Source organism: Haliotis asinina, chromosome 9 (genome assembly GCF_037392515.1).
Source record: "Haliotis asinina isolate JCU_RB_2024 chromosome 9, JCU_Hal_asi_v2, whole genome shotgun sequence".
In the NCBI taxonomy this organism is placed as follows: domain Eukaryota; kingdom Metazoa; phylum Mollusca; class Gastropoda; order Lepetellida; family Haliotidae; genus Haliotis; species Haliotis asinina.
Window position 1 is genome coordinate 52546734 of NC_090288.1, and position 22331 is coordinate 52569064.

The 22331-nt window shown below is 40.0% G+C and overlaps 1 protein-coding gene across 4 annotated transcripts in view; it reads left to right on the forward strand.

Moving 5' to 3' along the window:
- LOC137297079 (fibulin-1-like) overlaps positions 1–22331 on the forward strand; it is a 565492-nt gene that overhangs the window by 11857 nt on the left and 531304 nt on the right. For 2 of the 4 annotated variants that reach the window (XM_067829053.1, XM_067829054.1), the window contains exons 3-16: positions 870–1120; positions 2497–2638; positions 3324–3518; positions 5186–5305; positions 6072–6266; positions 10025–10165; positions 10825–11013; positions 13398–13535; positions 15230–15355; positions 16057–16182; positions 16727–16846; positions 17329–17481; positions 17902–18043; positions 19001–20597. In XM_067829053.1, coding sequence (XP_067685154.1) covers positions 870–1120; positions 2497–2638; positions 3324–3518; positions 5186–5305; positions 6072–6266; positions 10025–10165; positions 10825–11013; positions 13398–13535; positions 15230–15355; positions 16057–16182; positions 16727–16846; positions 17329–17481; positions 17902–18043; positions 19001–19394 — 2432 coding nt within the window. In that variant the 3' untranslated portion in view covers positions 19395–20597. Of the gene's footprint in view, positions 1–869; positions 1121–2496; positions 2639–3323; positions 3519–5185; positions 5306–6071; positions 6267–10024; positions 10166–10824; positions 11014–13397; positions 13536–15229; positions 15356–16056; positions 16183–16726; positions 16847–17328; positions 17482–17901; positions 18044–19000; positions 20598–22065; positions 22326–22331 lie in introns of those variants that run through there. The other 2 variants (XM_067829052.1, XM_067829055.1) reach the window with 2 other exon arrangements.

Below are 22331 nucleotides of genomic sequence, written 5' to 3' on the forward strand. Positions count from 1 at the left end.
ATACTACTAGGTCCTTGTATAGCCACAGACTGCTAGGTCCTTGTATAGCTACAGACTGCTAGGTCCTTGTATAGCCACAGACTGCTAGGTCCTTGTATAACCACAGACTGCTAGGTCCTTGTATAGCTACATACTGCTAGGTCCTTGTATAGCTACATACTGCTAGGTCCTTGTATATAGCTACAGACTACTAGGTCCTTGTATATAGCTACATACTACTAGGTCCTTGTATAGCCACAGACTGCTAGGTCCTTGTATATACCTACAGACTACTAGGTCCTTGTATAGCTACAGGCTGCTAGGTCCTTGTATAGCTACAGGCTGCTAGGTCCTTGTATTAAGCTACAGACTGCTAGGTCCATGTATAGCCAAAGACCAGTAATTCGTGTAAAGTTTGCTAAGTGTCTTCAAACTTTTGAAAATCTGAGTTAGAAATGGTCTTCTGCAACCCATGCTTGTTGTAAGCAGCGACAAACGAGAATCAGATGGTCAGGATTGCTGACACATTGTATCCCAGTTGTATTGATTGATGATCATGGTGTCATTTACTTTTTTTTTGGTCCAGGCTTGATTATTTAGAATCCACCGCCATATTCTGGAATTATGCTGAGTGTGGTGTTAAACAACATACAAAACACCAAACACTGTCTTCATTAACATGATGTCATGTTGTTGTAGTCACCAATTATTGTAGATAATGTCATCAGTTGTTCATGTCATTTAAGATATTCTTGTAATTGTGAATGGCACACTTTAAAATTCCTTGGCAATAAAAAATGACATGAAACATTATTAGAAATTTGATGATGTTGCACGTACCGTGGTGAATGTCACATTGCAATATAGCTATAGATGTGATGTGCTTGCAGGTGGACTGAATGACATTCTCACCTCATGTTGTGTGGAGGGTGTCAAGTGGGCGGTGGAAGGCGGCAGGTGCGACAGCTTCAGCGCCTATCTCAATGTCTCTGTGGAGGACCGACAGAGTTGTATGGCCATTGTGGAGGTGTGCTGCATGAAGGAGGTGCATGTCCAGAAGTGTGCTGAGGGCAAGCAGACGGCCCTAGACCAGCAGATCTGTGCCATCAGGGACATCGAACCTGGCAGGGAGCAGTTTATGGTGAGATGTCTGCAGGCTGTGTTGACATTTGCTGACTCTGTCACTGTCTGTTGATGATATCCCTGCCTGTTGATGGTATCCATGCTTGTTGATGGTATCTGTTGACTCAGTCACTGTCATGTCCTTCTGAGTTGATGATGTCCCTATCTCTTGGTGATGTCTCCAGTTTGATGCTCCTGTTCTATGATGTTGGTATTGTTGCAGATGTTCTTGTCTGTTAATGAGGTCCTTTTCTGTCTAAAATGTCCTTATGTTTATTTTGTCCTTGGCAGCAGATCATGTTCCTGATGATGTCTCTGTTTGTTAAAAAAGTCCCTCCATTTGTCTGTTGATGCCCCTCTGTTGAACATATCTCTGTCTCTTGATCATGTCCCTCTGTTGGTGAGATGCGTTTCAGTTCTTATGAAATATATATCTGTTATGATCTCCAGATCTGGCTATGATGTCCTCTGTTAGTTGATTCTGTCTTTGTCTGTTGATTTTCTTGCTGTCTATTTATTATGTCTAGGAAACTCTTTTGATTATGTCCTTACCTGTTAAAGGTGCCCTTTGGTGAATTTTGTCCTTATTTGTGGATGATGTCTCTATCTGTTGATGATGTCTCTGTCTGGTGATGACGTCTCTGTTGATGATATCTCGGTCTGTTGATGATGTCTGTGATGGTTGATGATGTCTCTGTTAATGGTACCCCTCTGTGATGACAATGTCCATTTGTATTGACGATGTCTCTGTCTTTTATGTCCCTGTCTGTTGATGATGCCTCTTTCTGTTTATGATGTCCCTGTTTGTTGATGATGCCCTTATGTGTTAATGGTATTCTTCTGTGATGACACTGTCCATGTCTGTTAACAATGACGTTGCCTGTTGATGATGTCGCTGTCTGCTAATTTTTTGTGATGATGATATTCCTGTGTGTTGACAGTGCCCCTGTTTTTTTTATGCTTTTGTCTGTTGATGAAGGCTCTGTCTGTTAATGGTACCCCTCTGTGATGACAATGTCCATGTGTGTTGATGATGTCTCTGTCTTTTATGTCTCTATCTGTTGATGATGTCTCTTTCTGTTGATGATGTGTCAGTCTGTTGTCCCACTCTGTTGAATGATGTCCCTGTCTGCTAATGGCACCCTTTTGTGATGATGATGTTCCTGTGTGTTGACAATGCCCCTGTTTTTTTATGCCTTTCTCTGTTGATGAAGTCTCTGTCTGTTAATGGTACCCCTCTGTGATGATGATGTCCATGTGTGTTGACAATGTCCCTGCCCTTTTCTCTGTCAGTTGATGATGTCTCTATCAGTTGATGATGTCCCTGTCTGTTGATGGTGTCTTGGTTTGTTGATGGTGTCCAGATGTGTATATAATGTCACTGTCTTGTTGCAGGAGTGTTGTCACTGTTGTCAGCTGGGTCTGACCGCCCGGAGGTCGAGTCTGTCCTGTCAGAGCACGGCCTATGGGAACCCATGTGACATCAAGTTCATGGAGTGCTGCTCAGGGCGTGAGGTAGCACAGAACCAAACTGCAGGTGAGTGTCGGCATGGCAACAGCAGCAGGGACACCTGGTAACAAAAGACTTTGCATGTTCACAAGTATTGTTTATATGTGTTAAATAGACAGCTCACAAAAACCAACAATTTTTCAGTTTGTAGTGCCTTGGGCTTACTTTCTTAGACATCTACTGCGTGACATGCTGTATATTGGACACAAAAAGTTAGGGGTTACTAATGTTTCAGGATGTATTATGGCTTAGTGAAGGCTGAGCATGATCTCCAATTACTTTTGTTCTGTATATGTTTTAAAGCATGAAAGAATTTATCACTGAAAATTTTGCTCAGTGTTTTGGAGCATTAACTCAACCTGGATACATAATAGGGGTGAAATGCTATACCAGAGTATTTTGCCTTCAGTTTGGTATATTCCTGGTTTTTGTACCATGATTTTATTAACGTTTTTATACTTTTTCTAAAATGTCCAGAACTTGAGTAATTTTGTCAACAGAAGTTTATTGTATTTCGGGGCCAGGAGTTGCTAGAGTCTTTGCTAGACAGACTCTGTTTTCCAAGAAGTAAGTTTTCATGTACCGAACTAAAACAGACTGAACTGAATGCCTTGTACTGCAATATGTACTGTACCATGGTAGGAGATACCGTTTCACCTCTATCACATAATCCCTTGTTGATGTGTTTACTAATGGACCGTGATGCCTGTAGGGGACCCTGGAACTGGTGTTCCCGGGAATGGAATTGGGGACCAGGGGGAGGATGACAAGGACGAGTGTGCACTGTTCCCCGACAAACTGTGTTCCCAGCGTTGCGTGAATACCCCAGGGAGTTTCCGCTGTGAGTGTAGTGAGGGCTACATACTGGACGCTGATGGACGCACATGCAGACTCAAGAACACCCAAGGTGATAACTCCCACATGGACCTTCAAGTTAAAGTAACACAAGCACATGTGCTTATTCAAGAAAGAAATTTTAAGAAGTGCCTAAATCAAATGTAGATTGTGTTACTTGCTGTTGATGACAAATTCATCGACATTTGTAGATGTACACAAATTCATTTAGATGCTACTCTGAAATGTTTTGTGATATCATCCCAGTTTGGAATAACCTGTTATCAAAGTAATGTAAGTTTGTCAGGTTTGGTATAACATTAATTGAATTTTGCAGTTTACAGAATCGCAGTTTGGTTTGTACTAATGTAAGGCACTAAGGTACTAATGTCATGTGATTTTGTTACTTATGTGTGAAATTGTGTTAGCATATTGCCTCTAGAACAGTTGTGTGATGTGTTTGGAACTCTTTGGTCTGCATGTATAATTGTGTGTGTCAATTTGTAGTCATCTGCGTTACTGGGTATATGTTTTCACTTGGCTCATTTGTAGCAGGCTATGTGTGAACTTGTCCCTTGTACATGCATGAGTGTGTCTGATAGCGGATTAGTTGTTTTTGTTGTTTAACACAATACACTGTGCTTGCTCCATAGTATTCTCATAATATAGCAGGGGTTTATTGCAAAGTCTAGGCAAACCAGTGATTGACATCCTGAGCATCAGCCTATGCAGTTTGGATATATCATACTTTTATCAAGTCCTATTAGTCATCATTTATATCAAGCAAGGATTGCTGATGATCAATACTAAACTGAATCTTCAATGGAGGGGAAGAAAGCATGAGTTGCCAAAGCATATTCTATGCAACACCTTCACAGGAGCAAACACAAAATGAAGAAATGTTTTTTTGTTTCTTCTTGCGTTGCAGGTTTACTTATGTGTGGTCTTTTTTTGTTGCAAGAACATAAAATATCACATAGTGACATGTTTCTTTGAGTTACCAGGCATTATTTGGAAATTGGAGAATAATGTAAGGATAAGCTTTATGGATGAACAACAACTTTGTTATTCAGTTGATGCAACGTTTTGCTATAGCTTCTTGTATCAAGCTTGACAACGATACAAGAAGCTGTATTGAAACTTTGGTTCAACTGAATACAGAAATTGTGCATCCATAGAGCTTGTCCATACAGTGACAAGTTGCAACATAATGTGCAAAATTGCACAGTCATGCAGCTACAATAATAAAAGACATCCACTGGTGGGTATGGTGTAAAATACAGTTAAAAAATGTATATATGTCATACTGTTCAGTATATATCAATACTTTTAATGACACTTGCTGTACTATTCCACTGATAGTGTACTGTTTCTTTTCACCACAGAGGGCTGATATGACTAGCAAAAGGGAAATTGTTGTGAAATAATATTTTTTATCATATACCACACTGAGGGACATAACTCTAACATATTAACTAGGCTCTGTCTTTTGAAGTATCAAGTGTTTGCATGTATTAATTTGGTACCAGTTTAGTAATGGGACAATATGGTTGAGATGTGATTTTTTTGCCCTTGGGTTGATTTGCTAATGCCCAATTTTGGCCTGGGTGGTTAATATGGACATCTGCCGACAGCAAATTATTATTTGTATGTGCAAAATGGTCCCTATTACTGATAGGTATATGATTAAGCCTGTTATCACCCTCTGTGTAACATTAAACATACCCTCTATTGCTGTAGAGGGCTACAACTGTGGGGAAAACAACCCCTGTGAACACCAGTGTGATGAAGATGCCAGCGGTGTCATGTGCAGCTGCTTTGACGGCTACCAGCTGAATGACGATCAGACCACGTGCTCAGGTGAGTCTTAGGTAGCTGAGTGGTTCCAGATTGAGGAACTGTCCTCTGAGTCTCAGAATGCATTGCTTCAATAGGATGAAATTGTCCATACGTTTTGTCCAAAAGAGCATCCCTTTATCCATAGCTGTCACCCCTCGGAGCTCCCAATGGTGGAGATTTTTGGAAAGCCAGAATCCAGGGTGAAGCTTAATAATATGTGCCTTCTTTGCTTTTGTCGGACTTTCTTCATCGCTCATTTTGGCGTGCTACTCCTCGCTTAAATCTGGTTTATAGCCTCTATGTTGCTGCGCAATGACCATTGTGCTAATACTAACATCTGGAAGCACATACCCAGTTTGATATATTAATTTCTGGACAATTCGGATGACATTAATCGCATATTTACTTCGGTTGAAGTATATTTATGCATTAAAAATTGGGGGGTGGGGGGTCAAATTTCTCAATGCGTAAGAGTGCGTGACATGAGACTCAAATGTGTGAGACTCATGCAATGTGCATGAGAGCTGACAGGTATGCGTTATCTGCAATTATAAGGCATTCATAATTGTTGTGCCTTTGCACAACAGCTGTAATGCTTCCATCATGGCTATGCATTAATACGACACCAAAAACAGTTGCTTAATATCTCCTAGTAAGTTGTGTCCAGTTTTCAACATTTGAACAAGTCTGTTGTGAACATCTGAAATGAAAACAGTAGGTAGATCTTCTAATCTGCTCACAGTATTGGAATTAAACTTGAATAAGGATGTGTTCCTGTATCCTGCAGATATTGACGAATGTGCTCTTGGTTATGCGAGATGTGGACGACATGAGGAGTGCATCAATGTGATGGGACGCTACACATGCAGCCCCTCCACCTGCCCTCCAGGCTACACCAAGAACCCCACCACCGGCGTCTGTGAGCAGGAGATGGACTGTGCCCCTGGGTATGGATTCAACAGCGTCACTGCCCGGTGTGAAGGTGAGTGTCCAAACAACTGCTGGGCAAAGGTTTAGTTCTTCACCACTCGAACCAGGCGTAGAAGTCCTGTACAGATTGCTCCCATTGTTTAAGGTACTACAGAGTTGCCTCCCCTGGGTGTGGCAGATCATGGGTTCAATTCCCCGATTCACAGGCTTCCTGGTTTATCAGCTCCTTGGTTTAATCAATTTAATCAAATGGAAAACCAGGATCTGCATCACTTCTTGGTTTTATTTCACATGTTTCTGGACGGCCTCTTTCCAGCTGGAATACTTGATCCATAAATTTTCAGTGAATCCTGAACATAGAACATCCATGAACAGTGTTCAAAATAGTCTTCAAATTGCTAGACAGTCAGGTTAGCTATGCATGAAAGTTACTAGTCAGAATTAATTCTCTTGCCTAAAATTTGATTGTAGACACAGGTTTCATCATTAAGCTGCTAAGATGATAAACATTTTTCTGAGGCCATAATCTTGTGTGACCTGGAAGTGTATAATGATGTAGTATATTATAATGTTAATTATTCACTGTCCAGTCTGGCCAGTGACTGTGGAGATGTATTGTCCCCACTGGATTCATACTAGCCATGGGCCAGTGGTTATTTTACAGAATGTCCATGAGGTTTCAGGGTGGTTATTTTACAGAATGTCCATGAGGTTTCAGGGTGGTTATTTTACAGAATGTCCATGAGGTTTCAGGGAGGTTATTTTGCAGAATGTCCATGAGGTTTCAGGGTGATTATTTTACAGAATGTCCATGAGGTTTCAGGGAGGTTATTTTGCAGAATGTCCATGAGGTTTCAGGGCATCCTTAACATATTAGTTTTAAGGGACTGTCCTTCACTTGTTTGATGGCAAGAATGGTAGGCCTCATTTTGTTGCATGCCAGTGTTTAAATACATGTACCAGGATATATACCAGGATATATGATATACATTTTTGTGATACTATCTAACTCCCAATGAATAAACACGTTTGGGAGTGACAGTGATTGTATGTTCCTGTTTCAAGACATTGACGAGTGTACAATCTACCAGCACTCTTGTTACGGAGACAACCAGATCTGTGTGAACCTGAACGGGTCGTACAAGTGTGACTGTGTAGAGGGCTACCACTACAACATGACGCAGGGAAAGTGCCTTGGTACTGTACAATGGCATTGCTGTGTGTCTCCCTGGCGTGCAGTGTCCTTGTAGACTGGCATGGCATAAATTTGTTATGCGCTGTTCATGACAGTAATATGCTATGCAAACAGCTCATATGTATATATGTTAAACAGCAAATTGTTGTTAACTGTGTGGTTTATGTTGTGCTGACACAATCCATGTAATCTGTTATCTATTTGCTCAGTGAGTGCTCTGCTGTAGTACTTCAGCCATTTGTCTTGTAACTTAGACAATTCAGTTTTGCCTGTTACGGTTGTATTGGTGAATCTACTAACGACAGTGGCATATCATATGATCTCATCCTGTTTTTAACTTTCATCTTGTCACGGGATCAGCTCTCCTGTTTTGTGCCCGTCATAACATCCATGATGTCACTTCATCAACTCTTCTGTTTTGTTTTGATGTTTTTTGAGTGCAAAGCATGATATGTGTCAACAGATACATGTAGCTCTGTTCATCAAACGGGTATTGATCATAATAAGGAGTACCAGAGATAGGCAACAGCCCAAACACTACTAACATGAATTACCAAACGAATTCCCACAGTTTGGCATTTCCAGCAGGTAACATTGAAAATGCTACTTGCTTGTAAGCGGGGTATGTTGATTTTCTTAGTCAGTCAGAAAACAACATTTAAGTGTGAAGATAAGTAAGATAGCACACCACCACCCCTTGCACTGTATCCTCATATACAATGTGTTACATTCAGAACATTGTTACACATTGTAACCAAAAGTCAATGTGTTCTGTAATCTGATTGGTTGAAAAACATGATCAAATGGTATTAGATTCCTGGAAACTGCAAGACTATTCGCTGCGTACTGACACGTAGAAAAATTGCAAACAATTGTTTTGTTGTGTCATCAACTGTAGTGACGTCATTCAAATCATATTGTGACGTAAACTTAAAATGATGTCACAAATGAGCAGCTCCAGATGCTTAGTAACCAGCTGAAACGGCCAGCTGATGACACTTCACTGCTGTACCCATACTCGATGGAAACGAGTGCAGACAGTAAAACCTTTTGTTTTACTTTTTTGTTTACAATGAACAACATTGACACATAACAGTTACCATAATCAGTTAGGTTCAAACAGTTCATTATGTTTGACTGTCCACTAAGGTGTGCTTCAGTGTTCTTTTATGCTATGCATTGTGTCAAGTTGTAAAAAGCCTTTCTGTCTTGTGTAGCCAAGCCTGTATGTTTGTGGAGATTCTGTATTAAGAGTGGTCCTGGCAAGCTATGTCTGTTGGATGAGCTGACATAATGAAATGAATTGCCAGGATGAATTGTATCAATTGTAACTATCTTATTGTCATACTCCAACAGTCCAGTGGTCTGACAACGTGGGCCAAGATTTTCGAAGCACTCTTAGGGCTAACATAGTCGTAAGTTAATGTTAATGTATGGCAGTTACGACTATCTTAGCACTAAGAGAGCTTTGAAAATCTAATACAAGACACTATTATGGATGACAACTTCTTTAATTCTTTTAACACAACGTTTCAAGGCTAATTCTTGCCCCTTCATCAGGTTGTCATCCATAATAGTGTCTTGTATTACCTCACCAACTTCTAAATGCCTTTGAAGAATTTGAAAATCTAGGCCATGGTGTATCAATCACTTGGTTGCCTGGTGCAGACTTGATTACTTACAAGCTTGGTTATCAGCATACCTGAATGCAGGATTAAACAACAGGAAATCTACCAGTGGTGTTGATCATAAAGTAAACCACTATGCAGCACTTTCACAGTGTTTATGGATTGTGTCATGCAGAATTTGATGAAATGTTCATTAAGCTACATCTTCAAATTGTTCAGCATATTTTGACAAATTAATTTTATTTTCTTTCATTTTAGGAGTACTCAAACAACATGTATTCTGTAAAGTTCACTTTTGAAGAAGGTTCTCATAAAGGATATATCAAACATGAATTTTGAATGGTGTACTTTTTAATCAAAATGCACTCAACAAACAATAACAAAAATTAGTGTGAGGTTTAAAGTCTTTGAATGGCAGAAGTGATACACATTTTAGGGTGATTGATGTCATTGTAAGTTCAGTGTGTGAATGAAACAATTCGAATATTGTATCTTGCTGTTTTTCCAGCAGGTATTGTTTTCGTAAAGTCGCCATTGTGTAATTCCACTTAATATTCACAGGGACTATATTTGAACATTTTGTCAAATTTTATTTATTGGCATGTGAGGCAAATCTTTTCATAGCCATTGCTAGATTTTGCATATGACACAAGGAAAACAGATTTATCTGCTTTCTGTTGATTTGTATTCGCGAAACATCAATAATTTCTGTGCATCATGCGGGATTCAATGTTGTTCGAGAAAGAAATACTGTCACAAAGTAGTAAATGAGTTGTCACTGTCAGTGGGGTACATTGATATGTACCTTGCTTGTAAGTGACTTTCACTGAAAATAATAGAAGAGTCTTTAGCAAATCAGAAAATGTCATTTATGTGCGTGGTAAAAATACAATTGACGCCAGCTTTTGAAATATGTGGAACCTATTTTCTTAGTATATATTCCTTAGTATTCCTTGGTTGGTATACCCATTGCCTCCTGTGTTGCAGACATCAATGAGTGTGCTACAGGGGCCTACCACTGCCAGTCAGGGGAGAGATGTGAGAACAAGGTGGGGTCCTACATCTGTCGCAGAATCTACTCCTGTGGAACGGGCTACACCCTCGACACCGAGAGCCAGAGATGTGTGGGTAGGTAGCTGTGAGGAGCAGCTCTCAGACCCAGAGGCCTTGCTATGTGTAGGCTGGTAGGGGTGTATACTGTACATAACTGTTGTAATCTTTACCTTGGGGTATTGCAGGTGTAAAGCAAGGCTGTACAATAAGTCCTTTGCTATTTTCAGTTCTTCCTGAATAAATTTGATTTGGTGTTTGCAGGAACAATTAAACAATTTGGAAACATATGCTGACAGATAGGTTTTGACAGTTAATCTTGAGAAGGCCAATATTAACATTTTAGACAAGGTCGTTTAACATTTATGACCTAAAAAATTGAAAATATTACCAGATATCTGTGTAAATACTTTTATTGATCAAATAGAAGTGACAGGCAATGTTAAACTTGGAATGTTGATCCACAAAGGTACCAATGTAAATAATTGCAGTGAAGTATTGTATATGGGCCTGTGGCCCTCATCATAAGGTTGTGGGGTAGCCTTGTGGTAAAAGCATGCACTTGCTATGTCAAAGATGGGGATTCAGTTCCTGACATGAGTGCAATGTGTGAAGCCCATTTAGGTTCCTCTGCCGCCATGTTGCTGGAATATTGCTAAAAGTGGTGTAAAACTAATCTGACTCAATCACTCATATGGGATAAACACTTGATATCATGGTGAGATCCACTCTTCTAGACACCAACGAGTGCGAACTGAAGATTGACAACTGTGGAGGTGGCTATGCATGTCAGAATACTAACGGCTCCTTCCGCTGTGTCCCCAAGACTTGCCCTGAGGGGTCCCGCTTCAACCCCGCCCGGGGTGTATGTGAGAGGATATCATGTCGGAGGGGCTTCAGGCCAGGGCCTAATGGCAACTGTGTCGGTGAGAATCATGAAATATCTCCTCATGCTGTGAGTGTGGGACACATTCAAAGAAACTGTAAAGTAATATTGTTTTTGGAGTGGCATGTTCTGTGTGTGCAGGCTATTACATGAATGTTATGTTGTGTGTGTGCAGACTGAGACATTAGTGTTATGTTGTGTGTGTGCAGACTGAGACATTAGTGTTATGTTGTGTGTGTGCAGACTGAGACATTAGTGTTAGGTTCTGTGTGTGCAGACTGAGACATTAGTGTTAGGTTCTGTGTGTGCAGACTGAGACATGAGTGTTATGTTGTGTGTGTGCAGACTGAGACATTAGTGTTATGTTGTGTGTGTGCAGACTGAGACATTAGTGTTATGTTGTGTGTGTGCAGACTGAGACATTAGTGTTATGTTGTGTGTGTGCAGACTGAGACATTAGTGTTATGTTGTGTGTGTGCAGACTGAGACATGAGTGTTATGTTGTGTGTGTGCAGACTGAGACATTAGTGTTATGTTGTGTGTGTGCAGACTGAGACATTAGTGTTATGTTGTGTGTGTGCAGACTTAGACATTGCAGACTGAGACATTAGTGTTATGTTGTGTGTGTGCAGACTGAGACATTAGTGTTATGTTGTGTGTGTGCAGACTGAGACATTAGTGTTATGTTGTGTGTGCAGACTAAGACATTAGTGTTATGTTTTGTGTGTGCAGACTGAGACATTAGTGTTATGTTTTGTGTGTGCAGACTGAGACATTAGTGTTATGTTGTGTGTGTGCAGACTGAGACATTAGTGTTATGTTGTGTGTGCAGACTGAGACATTAGTGTTATGTTCTGTGTGCAGACTGAAACATTAGTGTTATGTTGTGCGTGTGCAGACTGAGACATGAGTGTTATGTTGTGTGTGCAGACTGAGACATGAGTGTTATGTTGTGTGTGTGCAGACTGAGACATTAGTGTTATGTTGTGTGTGTGCAGACTGAGACATTAGTGTTTTATCTTGTGTGTGCAGACTGAGACATTGCAGACTGAGACATTAGTGTTATGTTGTGTGTGTGCAGACTGAGACATTAGTGTTATGTTGTGTGTGTGCAGACTGAGACATTAGTGTTATGTTGTGTGTGTGCAGACTGAGACATTAGTGTTATGTTGTGTGTGTGCAGACTGAGACATTAGTGTTATGTTGTGTGTGTGCAGACTTAGACATTGCAGACTGAGACATTAGTGTTATGTTTTGTGTGTGCAGACTGAGACATTAGTGTTATGTTGTGTGTGCAGACTGAGACATGAGTGTTATGTTGTGTGTGTGCAGACTGAGACATGAGTGTTATGTTGTGTGTGCAGACTAAGACATTAGTGTTATGTTGTGTGTGTGCAGACTGAGACATTAGTGTTATGTTGTGTGTGTGCAGACTGAGACATTAGTGTTATGTTGTGTGTGCAGACTGAGACATTAGTGTTATGTTCTGTGTGCAGACTGAAACATTAGTGTTATGTTGTGTGTGTGCAGACTGAGACATGAGTGTTATGTTGTGTGTGCAGACTGAGACATGAGTGTTATGTTGTGTGTGTGCAGACTGAGACATGAGTGTTATGTTGTGTGTGTGCAGACTGAGACATTAGTGTTATGTTGTGTGTGTGCAGACTGAGACATTAGTGTTATGTTGTGTGTGTGCAGACTGAGACATTAGTGTTATGTTTTGTGTGTGCAGACTGAGACATTAGTGTTATGTTGTGTGTGTGCAGACTGAGACATTAGTGTTATGTTGTGTGTGCAGAATAAGACATTAGTGTTATGTTCTGTGTGCAGACTAAGATACGAGTCTTATGTTCTGTGTGCAGACTAAGACCTGAGTGTTATATTCTGTCTGTTCAGATTAAGATGTGAATGTCATGCCCTTTTTCTTCAGAATAAAATATGAGCATTATGTCCTTTTTGTGCAGGCATGAATGTATAATGTTCTGTGTGCACACTAAGATGTGAGTGTTATTTTCTGTATTTCCAGACTAAGATATGAGTCTTATGTTCTGTGTGTGCAGACTAAGATATGAGTGTTATGTTCTGTGTGCAGACTAAGATGTTAGTGTTATGTTGTGTGTGTGCAGACTAAGACATGAGTGTTATGTTTTGTGTGTGCAGACTAAGATGTGAGTGTTATGTTCTGTGTGCAGACTAAGATATGAGTCTTATGTTCTGTGTGCAGACTAAGACGTGAGTATTATGTTCTGTGTGTGCAGACTAAGATATGAGTGTTATGTTCTGTGTGCAGACTAAGATACGAGTCTTATGTTCTGTGTGCAGACTAAGACCTGAGTGTTATATTCTGTCTGTTCAGATTAAGATGTGAATGTCATGCCCTTTTTCTTCAGAATAAAATATGAGCATTATGTCCTTTTTGTGCAGACCTCAATGAGTGCAGGGAATACCCCAACATTTGTGGGAACTTCCAGCAGTGTGTTAACAACGTTGGTTCCTACACCTGTCGGAGCACTCTGAACTGCCCTCCTGGGTTCGAACCTGCTGAAGGTGGCCGATGTGTAGGTGGGTACCCGGTAGTTTCAGGATGAACATATAATGCTTCAGACAAGTGGAAGCTACAGAAAGGTTTCATGCTTCAAGAGAAGTGTTAACCACCAAACGAAATATTTATATTTGAAAAGAATTGTCTGTTAAGTGACCTCTCCTTTAAGGACCAGGGCCCAATTTCACAAACACAGTGGTGATCTTAAGTCAATGAAGTAACCATAGTGCTGTGATATAAACCTAAAGTGTGCTTCTCACTATATATTAGGTCATCTCTTGTTTCCCCAGAATAACCACAATTGAGGTTTTTGTTTTGGAGGGACAGGTTTTACTTTATGCGAGAAAGACCTCTTCACAGGTTTTTTACTGGCGTCTCCTATTCTCATGGTACTTATGGATATTGGATGAAAAAATAATACAAACAGTTCTTTTCATATGTATGATTGTTGTTTTTAAATGAAGATATTCCCCCTCTAACATCTGCATCTATCAGCTGCTTGATCCATCAGGTGTGTTATCCCACTTGAGCTCGATGAAAAACATAGTCGTCCGCCGCCAACTTTTCGAGGCGTCTCCCATTCTTGCAGCATAATGAGAAAGTAACGTTATTAGGTGTAAGGAAGGCAAATCTTGTCGGAAAGGGTGGGGAAAAGTTATGATTTTTCCAAGTTGGTTAAAACTCACGAACATTCACCGCATTGCAACAGTTTGATAATTCACAGACTTGGGCCACTTCCTAGTTACCAGTCAGTGATGTAAACAACTGCTAAGTATCACGCATTGATGATCTTGGCAGAAAATGTCTTTCCTGTGAGAAAAGGAGACCACCCTATACTTTTCGTTAGTAAGACCGCTTCCCAGGTTGTTCTTTTTCTACCTTTATATGAACATCATCATTCAATGATACATAAGTGTTTGAAATTGATTGAAAAATATCGCTCAAGATTAAACTCACAATACAAATATTTTCCTTAGGGGGATTAGAACTGCAAATCTCAGATTTGTAGGCAGACACTGTACCTCACGGCCATGGAGCCCAGGGTCCCAATTCACAAAGCTAACATTGCACTAAGTCTGTCATATATCCTATACTGTAACATAGACTTGCGACAATTGCATGACTATGATAGCTTTATGAGACGGGGCCCAGGATGTTACGATGATTCCATTGTCCCCATGCAACTAAGATGGTCGATGGAAGTACCAAAATATGTCTAAAGTTATGAATAGCAATGTCTTTTAGAAAGTGGTCAAATTTACAGATGAAAACATTTTATGGATCATCAAGTTCTTTTATTTTGATCACGGTGACATTTTGATATAGATTCTTATACCATTTTCAAGCATGAGAGTTTACACTTCCTGAACAAAGTACAGATACTAGTCCTTTGGGGTTGAGTCCCACCTGGGATACAAACCCACACTCAGACAGTCAGCGATCTAGCCCACTCAGCCACCGGAGTATCTGCTGCAAGTCTGATGATTTGTAGTCCACATCACACACTTTGTGTACCCCAGATATAATATGTATTATATATAATGATAAATGATACAAGGTGAAAGTTTACCAGACAGGTTACAGAATTTATGCATATATTATTGGCTAAAATGTGAGATATATGGATCTATACAAATAAATTTGTGTGTCATGAAAGAGGAAAGACATGAACAGGATATAGCGATGGCTTTTTCAAATACATCTCCTGTTGCAGACATTGATGAGTGTGAGAAATTAACTCACCGATGTGGGGCAGACCAGCAATGCGTCAACAGGCAAGGGAGTTACTTCTGCCAGTGTCCCCGTGGATACCGCACAAGCACTGGCGGCAGGTGCACCGGTCAGTACAACATCACATACCATAAACTGAGTCTGTCAAAACTGTCACATGACATTATCACTGTTACTTCATAGTTTAAAATAAATTAGACTGAAAGTTTTGATAAAGATGAAGTAAGACAGATGTCTGTGTGGTGCCAGGTACTTGTGGTATTATTACACACAGAAGACTTGCAGAAAAAGGAGTTTAGACGAAAACATTTTCCTTACTTTTTGAGACATACACCACTCCGAAAAACAAAATTGAAGGAAAGGAACTTATTTTTTTTAACTGTTAACTTAACAAAGCAAGATTTTTTGTCATTGAGTGCTACTTCACTTTGAGGGGTTGGGGCGATCTAACCTCCAGCAGTTAAAGTGTTTGCTCATTAAACTGAGACATGGGTTTGATTCCCCAGATCGCTAGTGTTGCCTGCTGTGTTATTGCTGGAATATGAAAGAAAGTGACATGAAACCAAACTCACTCACTACTTCACTTTGATGGGTGTTAGTGGTGCAGCAGAGCTTTCATATGTCAAACTGTCATATTTTCCGTACAACTCGTTAATGTACCTAATACGAAGTCACCTTTCATTTTTAGAGCAAGTATTCGAATGTAGGAGAGGTTATGTATTACATCTGTAATTGAGGTTTTAATTTCGGATCTGAAGCATGGATCGGTGTTTGTTGATTGTTGAGTATTGTCTCTCATTCTCTTCTCAGATGTGGACGAGTGTGCATATGGTGCAGCTATCTGTCCCTCTAACTCTCGGTGTGCCAACACACCTGGTAGTTACAATTGCGAGTGCAAGGAAGGTCTGCAGGGGGATGGTCAAGGAAGCTGCTCAGGTGAGTGGTCCATGATGTGGTCAGAACTATGATCAATTGTCTGTCATATGCTCAGGTGAGTAGTCCAGTATGTGCTCAGGTGAGTAGTCCAGTATGTGCTCAGGTGAGTAGTCCACTATGTACTCAGGTGAGTGGTCCACTATGTGCTCAGGTGAGTGGTCCACTATGTGCTCAGGTGAGTAGTCCAGTATGTGCTGAGGTGAGTGGTCCACTATGTGCTCAGGTGAGTAGTCCAGTATGTGCTCAGGTGAGTGGTCCCCGATGTGCTCAGGTGAGTAGTCAAGTATGTGCTCAGGTGAGTAGTCCACTTTGTGCTCAGGTGAGAGGTCCAGTATGTGCTCACATGAGTGGTCCACTATGTGCTCACATGAATGGTCCACTATGTGCTCAGGTGAGTGATCCTCTTTGTGCTCAGTGGTCTTTCATTTAACAGTGTCTTGAACAGTGTCAGATGATGCTGTTGCTGCCACAGATGCGTGCCATGCAGAGTGTTATTATCTAACATCATATAGTGTGTTGAACATAGTATACTGTGTTGCTTCAGACATCGACGAGTGTCAGACCCCCAACATCTGCCATCACAGCTGCGTGAACGTCATCGGATCCTACTTCTGTTCCTGTAACCGGGGCTTCCAGCTGGCGGAGGATAAGAGACTGTGTGAAGGTCAGTCTGATTCTTACAATCTTGATTTTTCTGTACATTCTTTTAGTTCTCTAATAATATTCTGAAGAAAATCTGAAACACTGAAGTTGAAACTGCCTGTGTGGACATGGATGAAATGTCTTGACTTCCCAGTCTTATGTGTCACTCTCACTGAAACCTTACTTTGGACACTTACAGTTTTGTCTAATTTGAAGGAATTTAAATTGTCTTCATCCATTACTCACTAGTATTATAAATATCTTTTCGTAGAAGAAATTATTACATCAGAAAGCTGGACCAAAGTGACTTTTTGTGACACTGACCAATTAACATTGAATTACAAACAGATTCATTCATGTAACATCTCACTCAAAATACTATCATCATGGAATGAATTATATCATTATACAGACACTGGTATGGCTACCGGGATATGACTTAATTCACTCACTAACTCAGCCTTGTCCTGAATATATCATTAAGGTAAATTTGCATTCTTTTAGACATCAATGAGTGCACTCAGTTTGGTGGTCGTGGAGGTCGTGGAGGTATCCGGGGTGGTGTGTGCGGAGGTCGTTGTATCAACCTCCAGGGGTCATACCGATGTGAATGTCCTGAGGGATGGAGGGTCAAAGGTGATGGAAGGTCGTGTGAAGGTAAGGGTCACCCAGATATTTAGTCTGTCATACAGAACCAAAAGTATCCATAAAATCCATGCAAGTCTAGAGTATGTGGCAAGTCTAGCTTTCCATAGTTAATCAAGTAAGACTCTGGACTCTTTTGCATATATCTTATTATAATTTACGAACTGTGTTTTTCTGTGAAATATGTTCATTTCCGAGACTAGCTCCTAAGTCATCTTCAGCAAACTATTTTCTTACAGAGATAATATATAGAGTTGAGTCGAATCAGTATTGAATAGCATTTAAATGAGAAAGCTAACCTTAGATGTAACTTGTCAGGTAACCCAGACAGTTGATGAAACTGACCTCATAGAGGAACATATGATGTACAGACCCTGTGAAGTATTAATGACTGACTTCATTTTCATTTATTTTGCATTTTGCATGTTCCAGATATTGATGAGTGTAAGACTGGTGTGGCTACGTGTCGCAACAGAGATGAGTTTTGTGTCAACGTCCGTGGTGGCTTCAAGTGTCCTCTGGTGCGATGTCCAGATGGGTTTGTTAAGATTCCTTCAGGCGGTCGGCAAAATAGGTATGTCACAAGTTTGATAAACACAATCTATGAAGTATTGGTGATGGAGAATAGATAAGTGATGGTTATATATATGTTGCGATATTGATCAACAAATGTACAAAGACCATGAGTGTTGATATGTACATGTGTGATGGTGTGGTTTTGTTGTTGATTAACCTTAACATATTGTGAGTGGTATTGTTTGTTGTACCTAACCAGACACTTTGATGGAGATGTTGATATACGTTATTATGAAGCATCACAATGAAAATAGAAGAGTTTGCCGACTTTGAGAGCATTGTGATGTAAGAGTTATCACCCTTCACTGACATAGGATACAAGGTCATAAGATACATAGAACTTTTAACCATGATGGGACAGGCAATTCCCACAACACTTTACGCTTTGGAGATTTTGTGGCCAGTTACAGCTGGCAATCACATTAAATACATTAAATGTCCATTAAATACAGTTCGGTGAGGCATGCTTGAAATTCTGAATGAATATTTGACATTGTGAAACCTCTTACAACAACAGGTGATGATGGGGTAACCTAGTGGTCAAAGCATTCTCTCATGCTGAAAACCTGGGTTCAATTCAATAATGATTACAATGTGTGAAACCCATTTCTGGTGTCTCCTGCCATAATATTGATGGAATACTGTTAATGACAGCATAAAACTAAACTCACTCATTGCAACAGCAAAACTGCATGATAGAGGAAGTTCCAAGACTTAAAAATAGTGGAGAAGATATAATATCTATGGGGGCATTGTAAAGTGAAAAAGGGGGTTCTCCATTTAAACCTAAGTCACAAACTAACATGGCAGACTCTGAACAGTTACATGTACATTGTCAGGAGACAAAAGGTTGTGTGCCCTTTCCTGTGATCTGCTTCTGCATTCTGAAGTGTGTCTGCTTGCAGTCCCCCCAAGTTGTCTAACACCCTCCATGCATACTGACATTCACTTACAGCTTCCGCTGCAAAAAGAGATCCAAGACTTGCCGCCGATGTCTGGATGGGCTCCTCTCCCTCTCTTACAACTTCCTCACCTTCCCCACGAATGTCATCATCCCCGCAGCCCTCTTCTCAATGACCGGCGCCAATGACCAGGAGAAGTTCTATGCCTGGGAACTGACTATCATTTCAGCCGAGCCCCGTCAAAGTGGTATCCCTAAAGCCACAGATGCTTATTTCTCACTAGAGGAAAGCTCCAACCAGGCTGTTGTCAGTCTCATACAACGAATACAAGGTCCACAAGACGTTGTCCTTCAGCTTCGGATGAGGATCAATGACCTTACCAAGGGCTTTGAAGGTTACGCTGAATCACGTCTGCATTTGTTTATCACAGACGACAATGTGGCTTAACATGCTGTTTATTCTTTTTTATAAAATAATCAGTATTCTGATCCAGTGATTGTGAAGGTAGAACCAGGTTTCCCAGAACATTTGTCAGTCATCTACGCAGAAATGTCAACATACAAATCATTTGATGAGGATGGACATTTGATTTCGTGCTCTAAGAAAATGGTTCTATAGAGGAATATGAGCATATCTTTTAAGATAAAATACATTCATTTTTGGATTCAGTGTGAGTGAATCATTCTAATTTTTATTCAGATTTTCAAATTTCAATCATTATTTTGCTGAACAAAGCTCTGGTTGAATAATCCATGCTTTGTATGTAGTATTATGGTGATTTTCACCGAATATTTGATCCTCACTTCTTTATTTTCTGAAATTACAATTGATGCAAAAGTATTTAAATAGGCCTACATGATATTAAAAATTTCAAAGACATTGTAGGGTATATTTTGCGGACAGTTTCTTTCATGCAGATGTAAACATTCCCTTAAACCATTTTCAACAAAAGACTTGGTTACAGCTTTAAAAAGTATATATTTTGTTTAAAACAGTGAATGAATGTTAAAGACTTTTGACGAAATATCAGCATCTGTTTCCTGTGTATTGGAGTACCTGCTGCACAATAACCATTCCAATCTAGCCATCATTCCGATATAACCAGTATTCTGTTGGTAGTGCAGATTTGTGCATGATATAGGATGCTGATAGTTGTCTTCAGACACTCTGTACTATATGGTACAATACTGTGTTCTAGTGTATGTAGTCTCGTATCCCATAGGTGCTACAGGTGTTATTTTGGATCTGGTATGTGTTACACCCGATTCTTTAATGTTATGACAAAGTGTAACTATATATTTCATTGTATAGAAATTTGATATTTGTAAGGATTAAAAAAGATGAAAAGGATATTTCAGAATAAATGTTATCTGAATATTTTGCCAGGAAACCTGTGTGAGCTTGAAACCTTGTAGTTTAACCTACGGTATGCATAGATTTCGGTGAGTTTAGTTGGATAGGTTTTTATACATGGAATAATGCCTCTTGCTTAACATTTGTATATCATTATTCATTTTGCATGTGAAGGTATCATTAATGCTATTCATCCGGTGAAAGATATTATTGAATCAGTAAACAACAAGTTTTACCAAATTTGGAATAATTTGAAAATCATGTATCATATTCTTCAATAAACTATTTATGTATTGATGTTTTGATATATTTCATGAGAACAACAATGAGAGAAACTTTTAAAAAAATATAGGTTAGGTTCTACCTGTGTGGTTTTACACCTGTGAGACTTTACACCCAAGTGGCTTTACACCTGTGAGGCTTTACACTTGTAAGACCATACACCTGTGATGCTTTACTCCTGTGAGGCTTTACAACTGTGAGGTTTTACATCTGTGAGGCTCTACACCTATGAGGCTTTACACCTGTGTGATTTTACACCTGTGAGAGACTTTACATCTGTGTGATTTTACACCTGGGAGGCTTTACACCTGTGAGGTTTTATACCTGTGATGCTTCACACCAGTGAGGTTTTACATCTGTGAGGCTTTACACCTGTGAGATTTTACATCTGTCAGGATTTACACCTATGAGGTTTTACACCTATTTGGTATTACACCTGTAAGATTTTACACCTGTGTGATTTTACACCTGTGTGGTTTTGCACCAAATGTCACAGAAGTGTATTGAATTCAGTTGGATGCCAAAAGGATCTCGGCCTGTGAAGATCCATATTAGAACTGATTAAACCTTCCTTGTCTGGTCCAAACTGGATTACAGACCACTGCTATATAACTGGAATATTGCTGAGTGCAGCGTAAAACAACAAACCAATGAACCTGATCAAACTGAAAAATGGTTTATTTGGGATTGAACCCAAATCTTTTGCTTATCCAGTGGGCCACCTTGCCAAGTCAAGGTTTAAAGTGCTGGGTAAAGTATCATATGTTCCTGTGAACTGCGTCTGTGATGTGAGCAAAAGGAGAAATTATCTGTGTCTGTCGATGTTGGTGACTGTGACATGGTAGGTGAGTGATACATCAGTGAATACATCATTGAATTCACTAGTGAATACATTGGTATATAAACTTGTGAATACACTTATGAATATATTGGTTAAAACACTGTGCATAAATTGATGAATGCACTGGTGAATACATTGATGCATACATTGGTGGATACATTGTGAATATACTTGTGAATACATTGGTGAATACCATGTGAGAACATTGGTGAAAACATCAAGGAATATTGTGGAAAAGATATAGGTGAATACCGTGTTGAATACATTGGTGAATAGTTATTTCACTTGTTATGCATGTGAATTTGAGTAACACTTCAACATCTGTTGACAAGATTTTATTACCATGTGCATGTTTGCAGTTGACAACTGTGTGCAAGCCAGGTCAGTACAAACCTTCTGTTGTAACTAACATTATATAACTCTGTTATCTCTGTAAGTCCTTTGTTATTGCATGTACAAGCATTCTGTTCTCAACTCAGGCCAGGAAAAATTGCTTGTGACTTTGTCAATCTGTGCTGTGAACTTAAATGGACCCTTGAGAGAACTATGTAGAAGTCTCTCGATCAAAACAAATTAACAAAACACTTGAATAAGTCTGTACCAATGTAGCTTAAAATGCCTTGCGACTTCGTTTGTCTTCAGCCGAAGTGAACTAATTGCTGATGATGGTGGAGTGGTGTGTGGTCGATCATGTGCTCCTACAGATGTCAGCTGTCACTACAACAAGACGAAGACGGTGTCATGGCAGTTCCTTGCGCTGCCCCAAGTGGAGTTTGTCCACAAACCCCTCACCCTCCTCAACATCCGCACCATTGGGTACTCCATCTACCCAAACTTGGACCTGCACATCATCGCTGGCAATGATGAAGGGCTGTTCCAGACGGTGGTGGAAGGAGACCAAGGTTTGT